Here is a 22,157-nt window from a genome sequence, read left to right as displayed (position 1 = left end):
ACTCTCTGTGTTCTCTGTACTATTAGAATGCCAATGCACCATTGTATCCAGTAAAACAGCTAAATTCATACCAATCAGAAGAAGAACAAAGAAGAACAAAAGCTTGTTCTTTGAGTACAATGCAAATATCATTCTCTTGTCACAGACCCTTCTATCCCGATCTTACTCTCATTAATCATTTGCACATGCTTTTCAGTCCTAAGCAAAGTATTAAAGCCCAACCACAACATTACCAACAACCAAAATCCACATCTGCACACCTAGAAGGCATACTACACAAAAGGTGGCCACTCCCCTAATGTACCCATGCTAGCATTTTACCAGCGCATACAAGACTATAACCCACTGCCTCACACGCCAGGCCTGAATTGATTCTTTTTCCAATGCTCAATTTATTTGTTAAAAGATAAAACTGTCTGTATCAAAATCAATCCATCGGTCAATAATTCAACAACCATCTGCACCAATCTCTGTTTCAACAACAACTTCTATTTATGTAGCACCTTTCATGTACTGAAACATACCATAGAACTTCACAGGAGCATTGTAAACTAAATATGACACAGAATCACACAAGGAGGTGACCAATTTCTTAAGGGGAAAGGGTGGGCTTTAAGGATTGTCTTTGAAGGAAAGGAAAGGAAGTTGGGAATGCAAAAAAGATCTGTGAGAGTATTCCAGAATCCATCAATAATAATTCTTCAACTAGAGTGAATACAATGTTCTCTATCACAATGTGAATAATTTTACAAATCTTTTTTTAAAATCATATCTGTCATGGTGTAAGATCACATCAGGCAGTACAGAACTCCTTCAAATCTGCTTTGAAGCATCGGACTAGATGAACACAAATCTTTCAAATCAGTTTCAAACCAGGTAGTCTTGAACTCAAAGGCTCCCCACAAAATAAAAATCAGCACCTGCACCAAAACTCTGCTTTATATTTGATGTACTCTCTCTTTCTCAGCATTTCTTGATCTCAGCTCTGTTTTCAGCAGACTTGTTGCTCTCTCACTCTGCCCCCCCCCCCCCCCGTGTATCATGTGTCTCATCACCTACTCCCTCTGTGTAATTGTTCTCACAAGCTGTCTCTCTTGCTCTGTGATACATATATCCACAGTCCAATCCTTTGTGCTTTTCATTCTCACTTTATTTTGACAATCAGTGACTAAATTTTTAAATCAGGAAATCTCTCCCAAAGGCAATGATAATTGGTTAATTGAAGTAATTAAAAGATTGAAACATCTCAGTTACGAGATTGTTCTCTCACTGTAATTTTGCAGAACTGTGTCTCTAAGATCTCTCCCATGTGGCCATTCTTCCTATATTAAACCAGACTGAAAGTCTTGAGAGATTATTTAACCTTGACTGGCAATTGGAATACAAAAACAAGAGTAAACCATTCAGCCTCCAGCCCATTCTGCCATTTAATTAGATCATGGTAGATTTCTGTCTAAGCACATTCTACCTGGTTTGGTCTGTAACCCCTAAAACACTTTTTGAACCAAAATCTACCAATCTCAAATCTGAAATACTCAGTTGACCTGCAGGCTCAACTGCTTTACACAGAGACAAGAATTAATTTTCACCATCACCCCTAAATGGCCTGGCACTATTTTTGAGATTCTTCTTCACCAGAAGAAATAGTTTTCTTTCACACTACCAACTGCTGCAATTATCTTAATAGCTAATGAAATCATCACTGAATCTTCTACTATCAAGATAACACAATTGTGCTATCTGTCTTCCTCATTTACAGCTTTTTGAACATCTTTAATCAATTGGTTCATGTATGACATACCTCTGGAACAGGTGAGATTTGAACCTGGCTCTTCTGGCTCAGACATAAGGATAGTCCTACAAGAACACAAAGCACACCCTGCACTTTCCAAACCCACAATCACTTCCATCTTGAAGGAAAAGGGCAGAAAAAAGCATAGGAACACCACTCCCTTAGAACCACTCGTCATCTTGACTGAGAAATATATTGTAGTACCTCAGTGTTGCTGACCAAAATTATAACCGCATTTTGAATTTACCAACAGCACATGCACTGCAGCAGTTCAAGAAGGCAGCTCATCAAGGAGTAACCAGGGAGGAGCAATAAATGCTGGCCCTGTCATTGACATTGACGCCCCACTAGAGAATTAAAAACTAAATACACAGCCTATCACTTGGAGAACAGCCTAATTTACCCTCTTTTTAGGCTCAGTACAGCTGGAGTGAATCTGTGAATCATTGAGATGCTCTTTCTGTTGATATGTCCTTTAGTTGTCAGAGTGCTTTCCCAGAAGAAAAAAACTTGTGAAGAACACACACTTGTTTAAAAATCTCAGAACAGTGCTTCAGTACAATCAATACATTCATTTCCAAGTGCTCCCTTTTTTGAACTGCTTTTTCCCTTCGGAAGTGTCTCAGTCTCTAATACAGAAAGTCTAGTTTCAAATCTTGTCTGCTCTGAAAGTGCCTGAACACGCTGATTAAAAATAATAGAGAACAAAGATGTACCACTTGGGAGCAGAGATCAGATAACATAGATTTCAGTACTTGTATGGTGCAGGGGTGATGTTCCCAAATCTGGGCCTGAAGGTCGTGTGTTCAAGTCCCACATGCCATAAAATGTCCAAATACAGTGATGTATGAAAAGAAATGTGTCTGGTGTTATAATTCAGGAGGTTCTCACTCTGAGTCACAAGTAGTATCTGAATGCTTATGACTTCAGATTTGAAATCCATTGCTCCCTGCCTCATTATGGGAGCTCCAGCTCATCTAATCACATTTGCCTGCATTCCTAGTGTTAGAGGCTCTAGTGGTGTGGTGGTACTGCCCCTACCTCTGGTCAGGAGGCCCAGGTTCAAGTCCCCCACACTTGAAACATGTGCTGGAATTTATCACAGGTCAGGACTGAAAGCGGGGATGGGTTGGGTGTGGCTGTGGTGGGGGATCCCACTTCCTCATTTAGTGGGGCTGGGTTGCCCCGTTACTGGGCAACTTTACAGGTCTGTCAGGTGTGTGAAGGAAAACACCCAGACTCAGCATTGTCAATCCAGTTGCACAACTGGCAGCTCAGTAGTTTCACTGCTGTGGGTCACTGCACTGGAGGAAGAAGGCATATAGTGGGCATGTGCCCTCAAGCTAATTCAGTGAGGTCAGTTGGGGAAGGGGGAGGGAGGTGAAGATACAGAGTTAAGGCAGGCAAGTATTACCCAGATAGACTGAGGGCACTTAGCAGGGATGGTCAATATTGACAAGAGGCCTGGCCATGGGCCAATGACTGCCAAGAAAGGAAAGCCGCCTTCCGGAGTTTGGTAATGGGGCACCAAAGCTGAGCCTGTCAGCTTCTCCATGAGGTGAATGCCCTCAAACTGTAAAAGTCAGACCTCACTGGCTTGGGCCAATGAGAGGCTGGCACTGACTTTGACTGGCAGTGCCTTTGGAGAAATTGTGGTTCACAGAACTGTTGTGGTGCAGAAAGAGGCCATTCAGCCCACCATCCCTGCACTGATTCTATTACCTCATGTCAGTCTCTTTCCCTTTCCCCAAACTCTTACACACCATTTCTATTCAACTCATCATCCAATAACCTCTTCAATGCCTCAATTGAACCTGCAGTTGCAGGCAGTGCATTCTATATTTTAACTTCTCGCTGTGTAAGGAAGTATTTTTTTCTTACATCACCCTAGCTTCATTCATAAATCTATGCCGTGTTGTTCCTGTTTCTTTTACAAGCGGGTATTGCTCTGAATTGCTCTGACACCTAACAGAGATTGAGAAACACCAACCCAGGCCTGAGATAAGCAGTGGTGGAAGGAGTTATCGCAGTGGGGCCCACCGGGTTTGGGGGGAAGGGTCATCTGCAAGGGTAAAGAGTGGACTCTCAGTCAACCATCACTGATTCCAGATGTCAACTCCCTCGCTGAGGTACTAAACGCCTTTGAATAAGATACCATCTTCCCAGACCACAAACAGTGTGGAGGGCTTCACATGTCAATCATAACGAGGCCATACTTGCTCTGAGTTAATGTCAGTGGTAATGTAATGAGGCACCTGGTGCTGTTTGGCTCAGTGGTAAGCACCACTGCCTCACAGCGCCAGGGATCCTGGTTCGATTCCAGCCTTGGCTGACTGTCCGCGTGGAAGTCTGTGTGGGTTTCTGCCAGGTGCTCCACTTTCTTCCCATAATCCAAAGAAGTGCGGGTTCAGTGTATTGGCTATGGTAAATTGCCAATTCCCTCCATGACTACCTGGTCAAGTCCACGCCCCTAACAACCTACCCTCCTTTCCTGGTACCTTTCCCTGCCACCGCAGGAATTGCAAAACCAGTGCCCTCCGTCCAAGGTCCCAAAGGAGCCTTCCACATCCATCAAAGTTTCACCTGCACTTCCACATACCTCATTTATTTCATCCGTTGCTCCCAAAGCAGTCTCCTCTACATTGGGGAGATTGGATGTCTACTCACAGAGCGCTTTAGGGAATATCTCCGGGACACCCGCACCAATCAACCCCACCGCCCTGTGGCCCAACATTTCAACTTCCCCTCCCACTCTGCCGAGGACATGAAGGTCTTGGACCTCGTCCATTCCCACTCCCTAACCACCCAACACCTGAAAGAGGAAAGTCTCATTTTCCGCCTTGGGTCCCTTCAACCCCATGGCATCAATGTGAACGTCGTCAGTTTCCTCATTTCCCCTCCCCCCACTTTACCCCAGTTCCAACCTTCCAGCTCAGCACTGTCCTCATGACGTGTCCTACCTGTCAATCTCCATTCCCCCTATCCGCTCCACCCTCCTCTCCAACCTATCACCTTCACCCCCACCTCCATCCACCTATTGCACTCTCAGTTACCTTCCCCCCAGCCCAATCCCCCTCCCATTTATCCTTCCACCCTTGAGGCTCCCAGTCTCATTCCTGATGAAGGGTGTTTGCCTGAAACATCAATTCTCCTGCCCCTCGGATGCTGCCTGACCTGCTGTGCTTTTACAGCACCACACCCTTAACTCTGATATCCAGCATCTGCAGTCCTCACTTTCACCTGTGGTAAATCATCCCATAGTCTCCAGGAATGTGCAGACTAGGTGGTTTAGCCATGGGGTAAAACCCCCTGCAGGGTTATGGGGTGAGGGTGGGAACGGTTGGGTCTGGCTGCGATGCCCTCAGAGGAGCAGATCTGAAGGGCTGAATGGCTTGTATCTGCACTGTTGGGATTCTTTGGTAAATGGCCCACTTAAGGGCCTACTAACTGACAGCAGGACCAGGGAGGCTTTCCCTACCCTGGGAGAAAGTGAGGACTGCAGATGCTGGATATCAGAGTTAAGGGTGTGGTGCTGGAAAAGCACAGCAGGTCAGGCAGCATCCGAGGGGCAGGAGAATTGGTGTTTCGGGCATAAGCCCTTCATAAGAATGGGCTATCCCTCCCCTGACTTGATTCTCGTAGAGCTGAAAATGTGTTGCTGGAAAAGCGCAGCAGGTCAGGCAGCATCCAAGGAGCAGGAGAATCGACGTTTTGGGCATGAGCCCTTCTTCAGGAATTGATTCTCGTAGAGCCAAGAAAGCAATGACATCATCCTACCTCATGAAATACCCTTCCCACTTCCAAACATGCCACAGCAGAGACAGCACAACTCCTAACCCACTGTCTGTGCCCAGACAAGCAGCTATTTTGGGTCTCTGCAGATCTCATCCCAGGAAGGATAATGTGGATCGATGTTCAATGGGCCCAACTAGGTATAAAGTCGGACTCCAGAACAAGGAGATGAAGGGAGGAACATTGAAAGCGAAATTGAAAAGGTCAAAGCAGTGAGTAGTAATTGAGTACGAAGGAGGCACGAACTCTTCCACTTTTGCAAATACCTCAATTGTTTTATAAGTGCAGGGTTCAGTATTGGTTCAGCAGTGTTCATTTGGCACAGTCACTTTGAGAAGTTTGAATGCACTTTACAAAACCAAAATTGCATTTTCCATTGCAATCAGTAATTGGTAGTTTTTTTTTCGGAAATAGCACTTTATAGTAAGAAGCAATTTCTAATGCCATGTGACTTTATGAACAGTGCTAAAAATATCTATCCAGGCAATGCTATTTGATGATATTGAACTTGCAGAGACAGGAATGATTCAACCAGCACCTGGGTCTTTAATGCACCGACAGATGGTGGGAGGGAATACAAGGCTGAAAACACAATTGAAGGTTAGGCAGAACATATACAAAACACTTGTGTTCCGCCCTAGCAGGTTATAACATCTGATTCCTATCATTGTTTGTGCAATGCCGTGTCATTCCTTCCAGCCCATCTGTTATCCTATGTTAATGGTAGAAGCACTACAGACACCAAAGAAAGACTCTTCCTGTAACAATAAATTTTACATTGTGTCTCTCAAAACTGCGGATATGTTCGATCCAATGGAATATTTTCACATCCTTGATGGGCTGCAGTGTTTCGAAAGGATGGCTCACTGTCATCAACTCAAGGGCACTAAGGACAAGCAATCAATATTGGCATAGTCCGCAATGGTCACATACCACGAATGAATTTTTAACCATGTTTAGTAAAGAAAGAAACACAGTACATAACTTGCACAAGGCAAAGGCAAAGTCTCCATAGTTACGTAGGGCTGGTCTCTCAGCTGATGAAGGGCTTTTGCCCGAAACGTCAATTTTCCTGCTCCTCTTGACCTGTTGTGTTTTTCCAGCACCACTCTAATCTAGTCTCAGCTGAGACAGATGAATCCTGGTGTTTAACTTGAGGTTCACACTCCCTTAAGTGAGGGGAGGGGTTGAAAAGGAGAGTCCTTCACAGTAACCTCAGATAGTGTGGGAATTGAACCCATGCCATGGACAACAATTTACAACATAAACTAACTGACCTCACAAACTCCCAAAAGACTATAATGCAATGAAAAGCAAAGTTGCAACAATCAGACTGCCTTTTTTTAATTGATTTTGGATGAGGTATCAATATTAGTTGGGAGACCTCACCCACTCTTTTGCAGAAAGCTGTGAGATCTTCTCCTTGGAAAGGCTTTATTTGAAAGGGATCGTATAACATCTCAATAAAAAGACATCAATCTATTGTGTGCAATTCTGGTCTCCTTCCTACCGGAAGGATGTTGTGAAACTTGAAAGAGTTCTGAAAAGATTTACAAGGATGTTGCGAGGGTTGGAGGATTTGAGCTACAGCTACTGAATAGGCTAGGGCTGTTTTCCCTGGAACGTTGGAGGCTGATGAGTGACTGGGTTTATAAAATTATGAGGGGCATGGATAGGATAAATAGACAAGGTTTTTTTTCCCTGGGGTGGGAGAGTCCAGAACTAGAGAGCATAGGTTTAGGCTGAGAGGGAAACGATATAGAGACCTCAGGGGCAACTTTTTCACGCAGAGGGTGGTACGTGTATGGAATGAGCTGCCAGGGGAAGTGATGGAGGCTGGTACAATTACAGCGTTTAATCGGGGCTGGGTGCTGGTAAGTGTCACTAGATTAGGTTAGGATATCTGGTCGGCATGGAGAGTTGGACCGTTTCTGTCTGTTTTTGTGCTGTACATCTCTATGACTCTGGCTCTCTGAACCTTCCCTCAACACTGCACTTCCAGGGTGATGTGTCTACAGCTCTTGAACGACACACCAACGCACAGCCTGCTGACTCTACATTGAAAGTGATGCTATCTGAGCCAAAGCTAATTCCTGTTATGAACTGAAATATGGCTGATAAAATGAGATATTTCGCTAATCACACTGATTTTTTGCATTACTAAGCAATTACAGGGAAATTGTTTACTGTACTGATAGGTTAAAACATCTATTGCAATCATTTTAAAATTAAAAATAAGAAGAAACATGAAGCAGAACTTCACTCATCCAGAAGGTAGTAAAGATGTACAACGAACAAAAAAAAGGACAATACAGTGCAGGAATAGGCCCTTCGGCCCTCCAATCCTGTGCCGTCACATTTTGCTCCTCTATACTAAAACTGTCTTCATTTACAGGACCCGTATCCCTCTATTCCCTTCCTATTCATGTATTCGTCCAGGTATTTCTTGAATGTTGTTGTTGTGTCTGCTTCCACCACCTTCTTTGGCAGCCTTTTCCAGGCACTCATCACCATTTGTGTGAAAAGGTGCCTCGAACATCTCTTTCAAACTCCACACCACCCCCATCCCATTTCCGCACCTTGAGCCTGTGTCCCTAAGTAACTGATCCCTTCACCCTGGGGGAAAGCCTCATAATTTCCACTCTATCCATGCCATTCATAATCTTATAAACTTCTGTCAGGTCACCCCTCCTGGCTCCAGTGAAAACAAACCCAGTCTATCCAACCTTTCTTCATGGCTAAAATCCCATGTACCAGGCAACATCCTGGTAAACCTTCTCTGTACTCTGTACTATATGTGCCTTGGCTTATCAAGAATGGATATTTATATACCAAAACAGGAAAGGAATGTGTTAATGATGATGTATTTAATGAGGCTACTCTAACATTAACACTATCATGTAACCAAAATAAAAATCAAACAGGGGACAGAAACACAGTGCTAAAGAGCCAAAATACAAGGTACAATAGAACATAAAGAATTTAGAGGACGAATTGAGAGTGAGAAAGAGTTACTCTTGCAAATGAGATACAGCGGTGGCAGACTCAGAGCAGGATTAGTCTAGCAATATAGTATAGCCTCAAGAGTGCATTGCAGCCAATGCATCAAGAACCCATGGGACATGGGATCCATGCATGTACCCTAATGCAGGCTGAAGACTATGGAGGTAGCACAGACCATAACAACATGAAGGATGCTAACACCAACATTCACTCAAAGTTATTAAAGCAGTGAATAGTATAATTGTAATTCTAGTTGGGTCTCTGGTGTGAAAAAGAGGATTGCACAATTTGGTGAGAGCAGTTAGTTGGATTGATATTGGAAATAAAATGAGTTTTCCATTCCTACAAGTTACATTCCCTAATAGGTGCGCTTGTATTTCTGTAAATGATTCAGAAGGATGTAAATTCACAAACCCTCTCCAAAGAGGGTGCAACCCTTGGGCAGCACGGTGGCTCAGTGGTTAGTACTGTTGCCTAACAGTGCCAGGGACTCGATTCCAACCTTGGCAACTGTCTGTTTGGAGTTTATACATTCTCCCCAGCCTATGTGGGTTTCCTCTGTGTGCTCCGGTTTCCTCCCACAATCCTAAGATGTGCAGGTTAGGTGAATTGGCCATGCTAAATTGGCCATAGTGTTAGGTGGCTTAGTCAGGAGTAAATGTAGGGGACTGGGTCTGGGTGGGTTGCTCTTTGTAGGGTCGGTGTGGCCTTGTTGGGCCAAACGGCCTGTTTCCATACTGCAGGGAATCTAATCTAAAGACATCAGCAGGAACTCTGTATTGACAGTGCTGCACTATTGTTAATATCATCTTTATCAGGGAAAAATTCCCTTCCCAAAAGGAGACTTGTTATACAGGATGGCAGATCACAGATTGACCTAAAACACCAAATCAATTTGTCTGGTGATGAGATGCCATGTATCAGAAACACAAATTGGTTTTGTTTACCCAAATATTCAAATGTGTAGTTTTAACAACACAGAGAGAAGTTAGAGATTGGAATGGTAATTTGTAATAGTTTGTTTATTTAGTAAGGGACTGCAGCAGTGCACAAAACCTCAGTCAAGCTATCATGAACTGGATGCTAGTCACACCACCATCTATGCTGAAAATGTGTTGCTGGAAAAGCGCAGCAGGTCAGGCAGCATCCAGGGAACAGGAGAATCGACATTTCGGGCATAAGCCCTTCTTCAGGCATATGCCCGAAACGTCGATTCTCCTGTTCCCTGGATGCTGCCTGACCTGCTGCGCTTTTCCAGCAACACATTTTCAGCTCTGATCGCCAGCATCTGCAGTCCTCACTTTCTCCTCAAACTCCACCATCTATGACATTTCTCAATGAAAAACAAAATATATTGTTCAAAAAGAATTTGATGGAAAAACCGAGATAAATCATTGAGCAGTGATGAGTTGACACCAAGATGGTCTCTTGAAAATCTTTAAAAATGTATGAAGAAGGAAATATCCAGGGAAGTGAGGAGTAATGACACTTTGAGAATCAGGCAATGAATGAGTTAAGAGATGGTAAGGAAATGGAGGAAAGCAATGACAATTGCTCTACTAATCATGCAGAGCAAGATAAATTGAAGGAGAAAGACTGACCATCAGACTAACGTTTATCGTAATTTGCTGGTGATCCATAAAAAGGAATATGGAAGACAAAAATATACAGTGTTTTTTTCTGACTGCAGAACACTTCAAATTGCTTCAGCCAGTAAAGTTCTTTTGAAGTGTAGCCATTGTTGGACTGTAGGAAACACAGTCATCCATTTGATTGCAGCATGCTCATATAAGCAGCAATGAGATGGCAACCAGATTACTGGATTTTAATGGCAACACTTGCAAGATAAATATTCTCCAGGATGCCAGAGAAACTCCTCTAACCGTCAAAATATCATCACAAGGTCTTTAGTGTAGAGCATTTAAGATATCACCTGGAAGAGAGCACCTCAGACACTGCAGAACTCCCTCAGCAGTGACACTGAAACTGTCAGCCTGGCTTTATTGCTTCAGTTTTATGGAGCAAGATTTGAACTCACAAACCCATGGTTCAATGTCAATAGTGTCTTGATTGGCATTGGAACTCAGGATTGTATCTAAGTCTGGAATTAATCTGGGTTTTACTTTCAGGTTTGAATATACTCAGGCAGGTTCTATTTTTTTCCCTCTCTGTAGTCTGTGGCTCCCTGGGGGAAGCTAGAGATGAGGGCAAAAAAAAAAACTGTCTTCATCAGAAATTGTGTCACCAAGGGGCTATCGCTCTCATTTTCTTACTAATTGGTAACCCACCCATGTAACATTAAAAAATGATGAATTGGTAATTTCTCCTTTGAGAAACATTGTGAGGGAGGGACTCAATAATGCAGAGAGAACAAAACTGCCATCTCATTCCCTTCAAATCACCGTGTAATTACATGTGTAAGCTTTGGATAGTGATTACTAATAGCCATTAATTAAAAACATGCAGTTCATAATTCTGTAATTTTCCAAGATAACTCATTCATTTACATTATTCTTTCAATGAGGAGTATACAAACAGAATGCGATGCTCAAAACATTATGTTCCTGCAGGTTTTATAACTCAATGCTCCTGATAGATCAGGCGTGCACACACAGAGAGTAGGCTCCACTGAGAATAGGCTGATCTGGATCAGGGCACGAGGAAAATTTCATAGAGTCATACTGTACGGAAACAGACCGCTGGGCCCACTCATCTATGTTGATAGGCATGTTTGTGAGTTTGAAGCTTCCTCCAACTTCTGATTATGATCAGGAAGTTGTTGCAAAGTAACCTGAGACTTGGAGAGTGACGGGACACATGTGGTGTGCAGCATGTCACAGGACACTCAGGGATGATAGGTAGCAACAGGAAATCGGAAGATGGGAAATAGCTGTGGGATTCCTAAGAATCAGAGATCGTGATTGAAAATTTCAGGGTGGGAACTTAATGATAAGAAATTGGAAGATGCAAGTTAGACAGAGGAGAATCAAAACTGAAACCATAACAGGGGACTTAAGACTCTGAGACCATGGCAGAAGACTTGAGAAGGGAGGTAGTTATAAGAAAGGAAATAAAGTAAACACAACAACCAATCAGTGCATAGCAAAGCCCAAGAGATGACAGATGAGGTTGATAGACAGCTAATATCCACATTGTTCCTATGGCTAATTGTGACATTTTCAGCAAAACATTAGCGCCCTTTTCCACACAGTGATGGGATTTTTTTGAATCTATCAAACAACCAAATGGAACGTTCAGTGCTGTTCTATAATCGTGCTGTTTGTGAGTGGGACATAAGCACACAACAGTGCAGGAATAGAATGGACCAGAGTTCCAGGATGCCAAAGCATCATCGTTGTGTAATCCGTGTGCGCGGAGGTAGGGGGTGTATTTGGGTGTTGGGGTGGATATCTATGGGGCCATGGTTGCCGGAAGGTTGAGGAAGGGAATCATTGGCAAGGCAATGGTTGACGACAGTGCACCCTCCACACACTCAACTCCACCTGTCACTTCCCAATGTTCAACCCTCTAGCAAGTGTTGTGTGCTATGAAGTAAGAGCTACCTCCTGAGCCCCATGGAAGTGACCATCTGGATTCTTCTTTTCAAGAAACTCAGAGAGATTTCTCTGCAATTTCAGCTGTCATACATGTAGCATATGGAATGGGTTTGTATGCAGCTAAATTACTCACAATGGCAGATGAATGAGGCTTTTATGTAATTCAGAGCCTGGGTTACCATGGGGGATGAAGGTAGATTATGGACCTTCATGTCCATAACTTAGTCCTGATGGAGGAGGAAAGGTGACCGGGGTTTAGGTACATCACTATCTGCTGAATTAAATCCCTTTCCCACTCTCCCAGTCACCTCCAGGGAATGTGGAAAATGTCACCCAATGTTTGGAAAGCTATTTGCTCCATTGTTGAACCCCCAGTTGATTTTTTAGATGCTGTCACCTCTAGCAACACATTCTGCAGTCACAGTAAGGAGCCTGACAGTGAAAAGTATGTGCAAATTGGATGTGGAGGGTCCTTGTGGTTATCCATTGCAGTGTACCGTGGCCACATTAGACTCTGCATGCTTTTGTTGACACTGTCTGGAGCCCATTCACCCAGAAACAGGCTGCTAGATATATAAAAACATAAAAACAAGGAGCAGGAGTAGGCTATCTGGCCCCTTGAGCCTGCTGTGCCACTCAGTAAGATCATGGCTAATCTTTTCATGGCCTCAGCTTCACTTACCCACCCTCTCACCATAACCCTTAGTTTTGTTACTGTTCAAAAATCTATCTATCTTTGCCTTAAAAACATTCAAGTAGGCAGCCTCAATTGCTTCACTGGGCAGGGAATTCCTCACATTCCCAACCTTTGGGTGAAGAATTTCCTCCTCAACTCAGTCCTGATCCCCCTTATTTTGGGGATATTTCCCCTCGTTCTAGTTTCACCCACCAGTGGGAACAACCTCCCTCCTCCTATCTTATCTGTTCCCTTCCTAACTTTATATGTTTGATAGGTGCTTGCTTGGAAAGTCCTGTGAGATCTTTTACACCTTCTTTATATGTTCAATCCATTTCACTGAGTCTGACCTGGATGTGAACTCAGATCCCCGATAAATAAGAGGCAGTTCACTCTTAACCGTATCATTTTGATGGAAATTAAGCATTCCCTTTACCGATTTGTGCATGGGTCCTCACTGGGAGTATGATCTTGACTCTCACCTCATTGATCTGCTTGGTGCTTCCATTTTACAGATTCCTCTCATCATTCCCAGGTCAATGTTGATTTTCTGGCTCCTTAATTCCTTCTTTTGGAAAATTTTAATTCGCTCCATGTCTGGCTTTCACTTCTCTTATTATTACTATAACTGATGTTGCGGCTGTAATCCATCCTTCTGGATTGCCCATTTGCCCTCTTGTGCTCTCTCTATCTCCACTTTCTCGTTCAATTCTAAATCTCTTTCCATCCTCTTTAATTTATTCTTTGACTTTCAGCATGGAAGGAACTCAATGAATACATAATTTTTGGGTTGACTTGTTTAATAATTAGTCATCTTCACAGTCCTATTTATAGGAACTGGTAAGAACTAGTCTATTGGGAGCATTGTACAATTCAGCAGAAGAATCTTGCCACAGTATTTTCAATTTAATTGTGCTTTTTTTCTCCCTTCCAAAACATATTTGAACAGCTTGTAGTTTTAAAGCACAGCTACTTAATGAACTAATTAAGTGAGAGACTCGTAACATGGTTTTCCACAGCACACAAGAGTTTGAAAATAATATCTTCCTCGGGACTCACAGTAAAAGAAAAATACCACAAACGCTGGAAATCTGAAATAGGATTGGAAAGTGCTGGAGAAACTCCACACATCTGACAGCATCTGTGGGGAGAGAAACAGAATTAATGTTTTGAGTCCAACGTTCTTCAGTTCTGAAGAAGTCATGAAATGTTAGCTTTGTTTCTTGCTCCACAGATGTTGCCAGACCTGTTGAGTATTCCCAACAATTTCAGTTTTTATTGTAGCTGATCTCAGCAATTGATCAATTAAAAAGAAACACTATGGAAATTGCACCTGCTCTTGAAACTAGCCCAAAGAGAAAGGTAAATCAGCAAATATTTCTAAGAGAAAAAATTAAAGAAGTGCAGGGAATTGAAAATAAATTACTGACTTGTTTTGTTAGATAGCAATTCTAGATAGGCATAATGGAATGAATAGCCTTCTTCAATACTGACAAATTCTATTGTGTTAGCTGATGGAATGGATTGCAAAAAGAGTCCAATGTTTAATGCATGACTTTAGACAAGTCTCACTTTACCCACAGTTCAGGATGCTTATGGGCAACTCCAATCTGAAGCTAATTCCATAAAAGCATAAGATGTCAGAGTAGAAGTAGGCCATTCAGCCTATTGAGACTGCTCTGCTAGTCTATGAGATCTTGATTGCTCTGATCATCCTCAACTGCACTTTCCTGCTATCCTTCTTCCAACACAAAGTTGTGAAGCATCACATTGACCCATATGGGTTGCCTGTGTTCCTCTCTTAGTTATCCATTATTCAAAGTCCTCAAGCAATTGAAACTGAACCTTAAGACTGAATTTGGCAGTAGGTTGGGTTGAGGATTGGAGTTGATTCCAGATTTACTCATTCAAGTTAAGTTCCACCAGTTGCCGTAACAAGATTTTAACTCCCCAAAGCATTGGTCTGGCCATCCAGATGACTATTCTAGTGACACTGATCACTCCACCACTGTCCCCAAACCATTAGCAATTAGGGATCCTGGAATGAGATTGAGAAGCAGTGTCAATTAAGACCAGTTGTTTCCAGGTAGCAATAGGAAGACTTTATGGTACAATAGTCGTCCTTAGAGATTAGATTAGATTTCCCTACAATGTGGAAACAGGCCCTTGAGCCCAACAAGTCCACACTGACCCTCTGAAGAATAACCCACCCAGACCCATTTCCCTCTGACCTGCACATCTTTGAACTGTGGGAGGAAACCGGAGCACCCGGAGGAAACCCACGCAGACACGGGGAGAATGTGCAAACTCCACACAGTCAGTCACCTGAGGCTGGATTTGAACCTGGGTCCCTGGCTCTGTGAGGCAGCAGTGTTAACCACTGAGCCACTGCACCACCTTAGTGTTCCTATGTCTAAGACAAGACACCCTGGTGTTGTCTCACCTGCTCCAGAGGTGTGTGTGATATGTCTGAATGGGTTGATGAAAAAACATCTAGTTCGCAATGTGGGCATCTCACTTGGGTTTCCATGTCAAGGCCAACATGGAAGGTTGAGAATGGATGACGTAGGGGAGAATGGAATGAAGAGCTGTGTGAGGCAGTACTAAAGTCAAGGACTGTTCATGTATCAGTTAAGAGTGACTTGGTAACAGGATACCGGCCTTTGCAGAGTTACTTCAGTGTCAAACACCCAACCAACTGCTTCGTGATTTTAGCATCTGGTCCCACGATGGGTGGGTTCTGGGGGTGTTGAATATCAGCTGGTTGATGACCAGAAACCAGAGCTGCAGCAAGTGAGAGAATGTGTGGGGTCTGGGGTGGTCCAGGAGGGGTGTGTGTGTGTGTGGGGGAGGGTCACATGATTCATAAAGCTGGGGTTCCTGTGTTTTGCAGCTGCCCAGATCATACCTCTGGATCCAGGAGCTACTCCCCTGAGATCTCAATCACACTAAACAATTCACAAGACTAGGCCCCAGAATGAGGAGGATTGATTGAAGTTGGGACTGTTCTCCCTGGAGAGAAGCTGGCTGAGAGATTTCATAGAGCTTTATAAAATCATGAGGGGACCAGATAGAGTAGATCAGGAGAAACTGTTCCCACTCCTATGAGGAACAAGAATGAAAAGGCAGTGATATATAGTGATCTGCAAGTTAAGAAGGACATTGACCTATGGGGACATCACAGAATTGGTACAACTGGCGTTTATTAAAAGTTTGACAGGTGCTTTACAATTTTCACAACAGTACACCTCCCATCATTCTGTACTCTGGCAATGACAACCTCTTTCATATTTCCAATTTTAATTGTTGTGCCTTTGGTAGCCAAGCCCTTACCTATCTAGGCACTAAGCTCTGAAATTCTCTCTGGAATTCTGTCTGGATTTCTCTCCCTACACCTTATGTGCCTTTCCTCCTTTCTTCCCTCCATTAAGATGCTCCTTGAACTTTTATCTCTCTGACCCAGCTTGCAGTCCCCGAGCTGAATAGCTCCTTTTCAAGAAAACACAGAGCTGCAGATTCTAGAAATCTGAAATTAAAATGGAGAATGTTAGAGAAACTCAGCAGGTCTGATACCGTGTGTGGAGAGAGAGACAGAGTTAATGTTTCAAGTCCAGTGACTCTTCGGGACAAAACGTTACCTCTGTTGCTCTCTCCACAGATGCTGCCAAACCTGCTAAGTTTCTCTAACACTTTGTTTTCATTTCTTCTCCCCTGCCACCCCCACCCCCCCCCCCCCCCCCGTGCCCCGCCTCCTTTTGAAGTTTCATCTTAACTTTTGTTTCATAGTCACTCTGTGAATCACCTTGGGATGCTTTGTTTCATGAAAAGGCACTACAACATTGTGAATTGTTGTATTTTTTTTCACAGCACCTTCCCCTTGCTGAAGTCAGTGCTCCTCTAAAACGTTGTTCTCACCAAGCAACACATTTATTCAAAATCAGAAGAATTAGACAAAACGCACAGGCATGGTTGCTTGATTTATTTTTCAAGTCCTGCCAGAATAACAATTACCTTTGGAATGGATAATCCACCAGTTAATTACCGTGAGTTGTAATTAAGATCGAAAGGTATTGCAACACAATCTGAACAGTCCTGATTGCTTCCCGGCTTTACGAACAGTATCATTACTGTTTGATGGGACAATCTGAGATAGGGACATTACTCCCGTGTTGTGACAGTTGAGCATATTTACCTGCATTGTTCTTGATTGTGAAATTGGGGTTCCTGGAAATCTCTGGTGCCAGGTTGTAGAAGAAATATTGCCCAGCCTTTGGGTCGTCCTTATCTGTGGCACTGACTGTTTGAATGACCTGTTAATGATGAAATGAACAGTGAAGACAAGCACACGGCAGTAAAATCAGAACACAACAGCAGGGTGCGGAGTCAGGTACAGGTTCATCTGCTACTGTTTTACCAGCAAAACTGTGAATATTTTCTTCAGAAAAAGCTTGTACATTGATAAGAACTGGCAGGTGAAACTAGAACTAGGGGACATTGCCTCAAAATAAGGCTCATTGCGGAGGAACCTCTTCACCCAAAGTGTAGTGAATCTGTGGAATTCCCTGCCCAGTGAAGCAGTTGAGGCGACCTCATTGAATGTTTTTAAGGAAAAGACAGGTAGATTTTTGAACAGTAAAGGAATTAAGGATAATGCTGATGGGCAGGTAAGCATACCTGAGTCCATAAAAGAGACCAGTCATGATCTTATTGAATGTTAGAGCAGGCTCAAGGGGCTCGATGGCCTACTCCTGCTCTTAGTTCTTACGTTGCATTCAAAGGTAGGAATCCTCCCATGCTTTCCTAATGTTGCTCAAGCACAATGACCAGAATAATCTTTACATCTTGACTTCTCTACCTCCCAATCATTTTTTTCCTGGAGGCACTGATCAATGATAGATTACTTTCCCCAGGGTGGTTGATTAGCTCAGTTGGCTGGACGGTTGGTTTGTGATACAGAATAATATCAAACAGGCTGGGTTCCATTCCTACACTGGCTGAGGTTACCCTGAAGAACTCATCTTCCCCCCTCACCTGAGGTGCGGTGACCCTCAGGTGAAATGACCACCAGTCATCTCTGTAATGACAGAGCATTCCTATGATCTGGGGAGGCCATGGTGACTTTATCTTTATTATTCCATGAGTACAAATACCTTGCAATGGTTCCATCAGTCTTACACGGGCTCAACAGAGGGTATCATTAAGTTATCCTTGTTCTGCATTTGCTCGGACTCAATATTAAGTTAAATAATTTGACAGCCTGAGCGCCTTCTCCCATGTCCTTACCTCAACCTCCCCACACCCCAGGGCTTGCCATCACCAAGTATGGAAGGTTTGAGTTATAAAGAAAGGCTGGATAGGCTGGGGCTTTTTCACTGGAGCATAGGAGGTTGAGAGGTGACCTGATAGAAGTTGATAAAATAATGAGGTATGGATAGAGTTAATGGGAATTGTCATTTCTCTGTGATGGGAGATTTCAAGACGAGGGGGGATATTTTTAAGGTGGAGGAGAGAGATTTAAAAAAGACATGAGGGGCAATTTGTTTTTTTACACAGAGGGTGGTTTGTGTGTGGAATGAACTTGCTGAGGAAGTGGTAGATATGGATACAACAATAAGATTGAAAAGACATTTGGATAGATACATGAATAGGAAGGATTTGGAGGGATAAGGAGCAGGAGTAGGCAGGTGGGACTAGATTGGGTTGAGTTTATGTTTGGTTTGGACTGGTTGGAAGGAAGGGTTTGTTTCCATGTTGTGTGACTGCATGACTCTATGACCTGGCTTGCTACAACAGCCAACCCATTGTCAGTGTCTAATGGTCCCCATTAACAGCTATCGATTTTTCCCAGGCTGACATTTACCCATTCCTTTGTCTGTCCAACTGCTGTTCTCACTCTCTGGGCTTTATCTCTGTCTATTGTTTGCTCCTCCCCCAACCCACCTTCAGCATATATACCAACCTTTTCCTAGCTACCATCAGTTCTGAAGACGGGTCAGTGGACCCAAAATGTTAACACTGCTTTCTCTCCACAGATGCTGCCAGACCTGCTGAATTTACCCAGCAATTTCTGCTTTTGTTTCTGTCCCAACCCTAGGCTAACTCTTGCTCAGATCCCCAGTGAACGCATTGTCATTGTGAGTGGGGGTACCTCTCTGGATGTTGGGGTCTACCTGTCTGGCTCCATCAATAAAAGGTAACTGACTTACCCCTACCTCCTGCAGTGAGTACCTCAAAACAGACACTCCTGCACATTCTCCTTGTCACCCCTATCTCATGTGGTGGCAAGGCCAAGTCAATAGAGCTACTGGCTCTCTGATTGGATCAGAGATACTGAGATGCATGGAAGGAGACAAAGTAGTAAGCTATTTGGTCCTTTGAGCCTGTTCTGTCATTCAATATGGTAATGGCTGATTATTCTACTCAGAACCCCATCCCGCCCCCTCATGCCCTCTGATCCTTTTAGCCATAAGAATTACATCTCACTCCTTCTGAAGAAAACATTCAATGTTTTGGCCTTGACCGCTTTCCATGGCAAAGAATTTCACAAGCCTCACCACTCTCTGGGTGAAGAAATTTCTCTACATCTCAGTCCGAAATGGCCTACCCATCATCCTGAGACTGTAATTCTAGTTCTGGAAGTCATTGGGAGTCTAACTGTCCTTTTGTAACTAAATGATGGGCATCACAACCCCGATATCTGGGCCCACAACCTCATTGGCACCGAATTTGGGATGTATTCCGACTGGTGAAATCTTGGTTGATATGTGACTGCTTCCCCGCACCGGCCTGGTTAACTAACAAGCCCTTCAAAACCACCAAGAAACCATATTGCCAGTATCATTGGGGCAGTAGGGTTGGGTGATACATGTCTGCGTTTACCACGTGTTGAGAACAAATAAAGGATCGAAAGAGCATTCTCATCTGTATGACAGAGTGTCAGACATGTGGGTATGTTCAGCACATGAGTTTGCAGCAAGCTTTGTGCTTTTAATTGCTTCTACTTTGGAAATCAGAGAGACTTCACTTGTAGAGGCAGGTTCATCTGAGATGTTCAGGAGGGCAATGGATGATTGCTTAAATAGAAATAGTGTACAAAAAACCCCAAGAGAATGATATTAAATCATGATATTTTACAGAGCCAACGCATAAATGATGGGTCAAATGGCCTCCAACTGTGCCCCAATCCTCTGATTATTTTTTTTTGTGCAGGCTTGTATCAGAGTAAAGCGAGGTGTTACAGACCAGAGAAAGAATTGAACAATATATCCATTGCTGTATGGTGCAGAAAACAGCTGTTTATTTGTAGACATCAAAGTTCTCCAAGCTACAATAAGTGAAAAGATATTCTATAATCTCTTGCTGCGTTGTTGGTTGAGGGATACGTATTGACCAGAACACTGGGTAGAAATTCTTAGTTCCTCAAATCACACCATTGGATCTTTCACATCCCTTGGAAGGGCAGGAAGGGTCTCTGTCCCCTTTTCTGAAAGGTAGCAGCTCTGACTGTGCAGCACTCCCCCAGTAGGGTACTGAGCATTAGCCTAGATTCAGTAGTCAAAAAATGGCGGTGTGTTTTGAATTTCTGAGATGACTGCACAACTCCCAGTGTTTGCACCCAGTGTCTGATCACTGAGGAGTGAAGTATAAACCTCTACCCTTTTACAGATGTTAGATATAATGAACAAACAGCAGAATTGGCTGGTACATTCTCCATCTCCCTTCGCTAAACTGGGGTCAATTGCAAAACACAGCTGATGCTGTTAACCTAACAAAGACCACGGAGCAAAGCTTGATGCTTTCCTGAATCAAAGTCAGTGAAAGCTGGAGAAACTCAGCAGGTCCTTCAGCATCTGTGGAGAGAGAGAAACAGAGTTAATGTTTCAAGTCCAGCATGACACCGCTTCAGAACTGTTCTGGAGAAGAATCACAGAAGACTTGAAATGTTAACTGTGTTTCTCTCTCCACAGCTGCTGCCAGACCTGCTGAGCTTCTCCAGTGCTCTCTGTGTTTGTTTCAGATTTCCAGTATCTGCAGTATTTTGCATTTACTGGATGTTATTAGGTGAGGTATGTGGGAGACACTATTGTGAGGACAACAGCAGCTATTGCATCATTTTAAGTTACCAATGTCCAACACAGCGTGAGTAACTTCAATAAACGTACTGAGTGGGCAAATTACCGTATCAGATGGAAATGGGGTTTTATGCCGTTCCCTGCATCATTCCCCACTAATGTAAGACGGTGCCAAGATTTTGGAACAAGCAGTGAACCCAATCCTATCTGTATCCTGACAATAACCAGCCCTTTTCATTTGAATACATGCCAATAAAGCTAATACTAATTCTATCAGACAAGGTTAAAACAGTCCCCTGTGAGCATTTTGTTTCTTCTCTAAGAATGAGTGCCCTTGGGCATTGGTCATGGGCATCAAAAATGCTTAATGTCTGTATTGATGTACCCACCTGTCCAGATTTCCCATTTTCGCACAAGTATGCTTCAGTTTGTGAGGCAAGTTCCGGAGCATTGTCATTAACATCAAGCACTTTAATAGCCACTGGTACACGGGATACTTGGCTATGATTCCCTGCAGGCAAAAATAAAATAAAATACAGTCAGCTAACACTCCAAACACCACCAACAAGAGCGGGGCAGCGGATACATGGGAACACCACAACATGTGAGTTCCCCACTCAGCATCCTTACTTGGAAATATATCACTGTCCCTTCACTGTTAAAATCCTGGATTTCCCTTCTGAAGGGTATTGTGGGTCTACCGACAGCACAAGGACTGCCGCTCACCAACCATCTTCTCAAGGGACAGGCAATAAATGCCACATGGCACCTCCAAGATGGTAAGACACTACAATGTACTTCACTGGAAATTTATCAATCAAATTGTGATATGAAAGAAGAAAGGTTAGGCAGTAAAGTGGAGATAATTAGGAGAGAATTCTCGAGCTTCAGACCTCAATAATTTAATGCCTCAGTCATCCATGGAGCAGGGTCAAAATTTGTGGAAACCTCAGCAGACCACAATTGAAGGACCACGTATTGTTTGGACTATTGTCGAGCTGAAGGGATTTGCAGATATGGTGAAGTGTAAGGCAATGGACAGCTTGAAAACCAAGGTGAGGATCTTAACATTAAGACATTGCTCAGCCAGAAGCCAGTGGAATTGAATGTGCACAGGGATGGGGAATGTACGAGACTTGGAGCGAGGAAAGACAGCTGAATTTTGAATGACCTCAAGTTTATAGAGGGTAGAAAGTAGGAGGCCAAGCAGGGCATCTGTTAGAAGGGTCAATGTTCAAGGTACAAAATGGCATGGATGAGAGTTT

The 22,157-nt window shown here is 43.4% G+C and overlaps 1 protein-coding gene across 2 annotated transcripts in view; it reads right to left on the bottom strand.

The window, feature by feature from the left end:
- LOC122558714 (cadherin-8-like) overlaps window positions 1-22,157 on the bottom strand; it is a 340,449-nt gene that overhangs the window by 14,332 nt on the left and 303,960 nt on the right. For both annotated transcript variants that reach the window (XM_087995704.1, XM_087995703.1), the window contains 2 exons: window positions 21,282-21,403; window positions 17,013-17,130 (listed from right to left, as the gene is read on the bottom strand). In XM_087995704.1, the coding sequence (XP_087851830.1) occupies window positions 17,013-17,130; window positions 21,282-21,403 (240 nt within the window). The remainder of the gene's footprint in view (window positions 1-17,012; window positions 17,131-21,281; window positions 21,404-22,157) is intronic.

Source organism: Chiloscyllium plagiosum, unplaced genomic scaffold, assembly GCF_037043375.1.
Source record: "Chiloscyllium plagiosum isolate Xiang-an unplaced genomic scaffold, Cpla_swu_hap1 HiC_scaffold_17, whole genome shotgun sequence".
Classification (NCBI taxonomy): domain Eukaryota; kingdom Metazoa; phylum Chordata; class Chondrichthyes; order Orectolobiformes; family Hemiscylliidae; genus Chiloscyllium; species Chiloscyllium plagiosum.
This window is presented reverse-complemented; position numbering and strand designations above follow the sequence as displayed.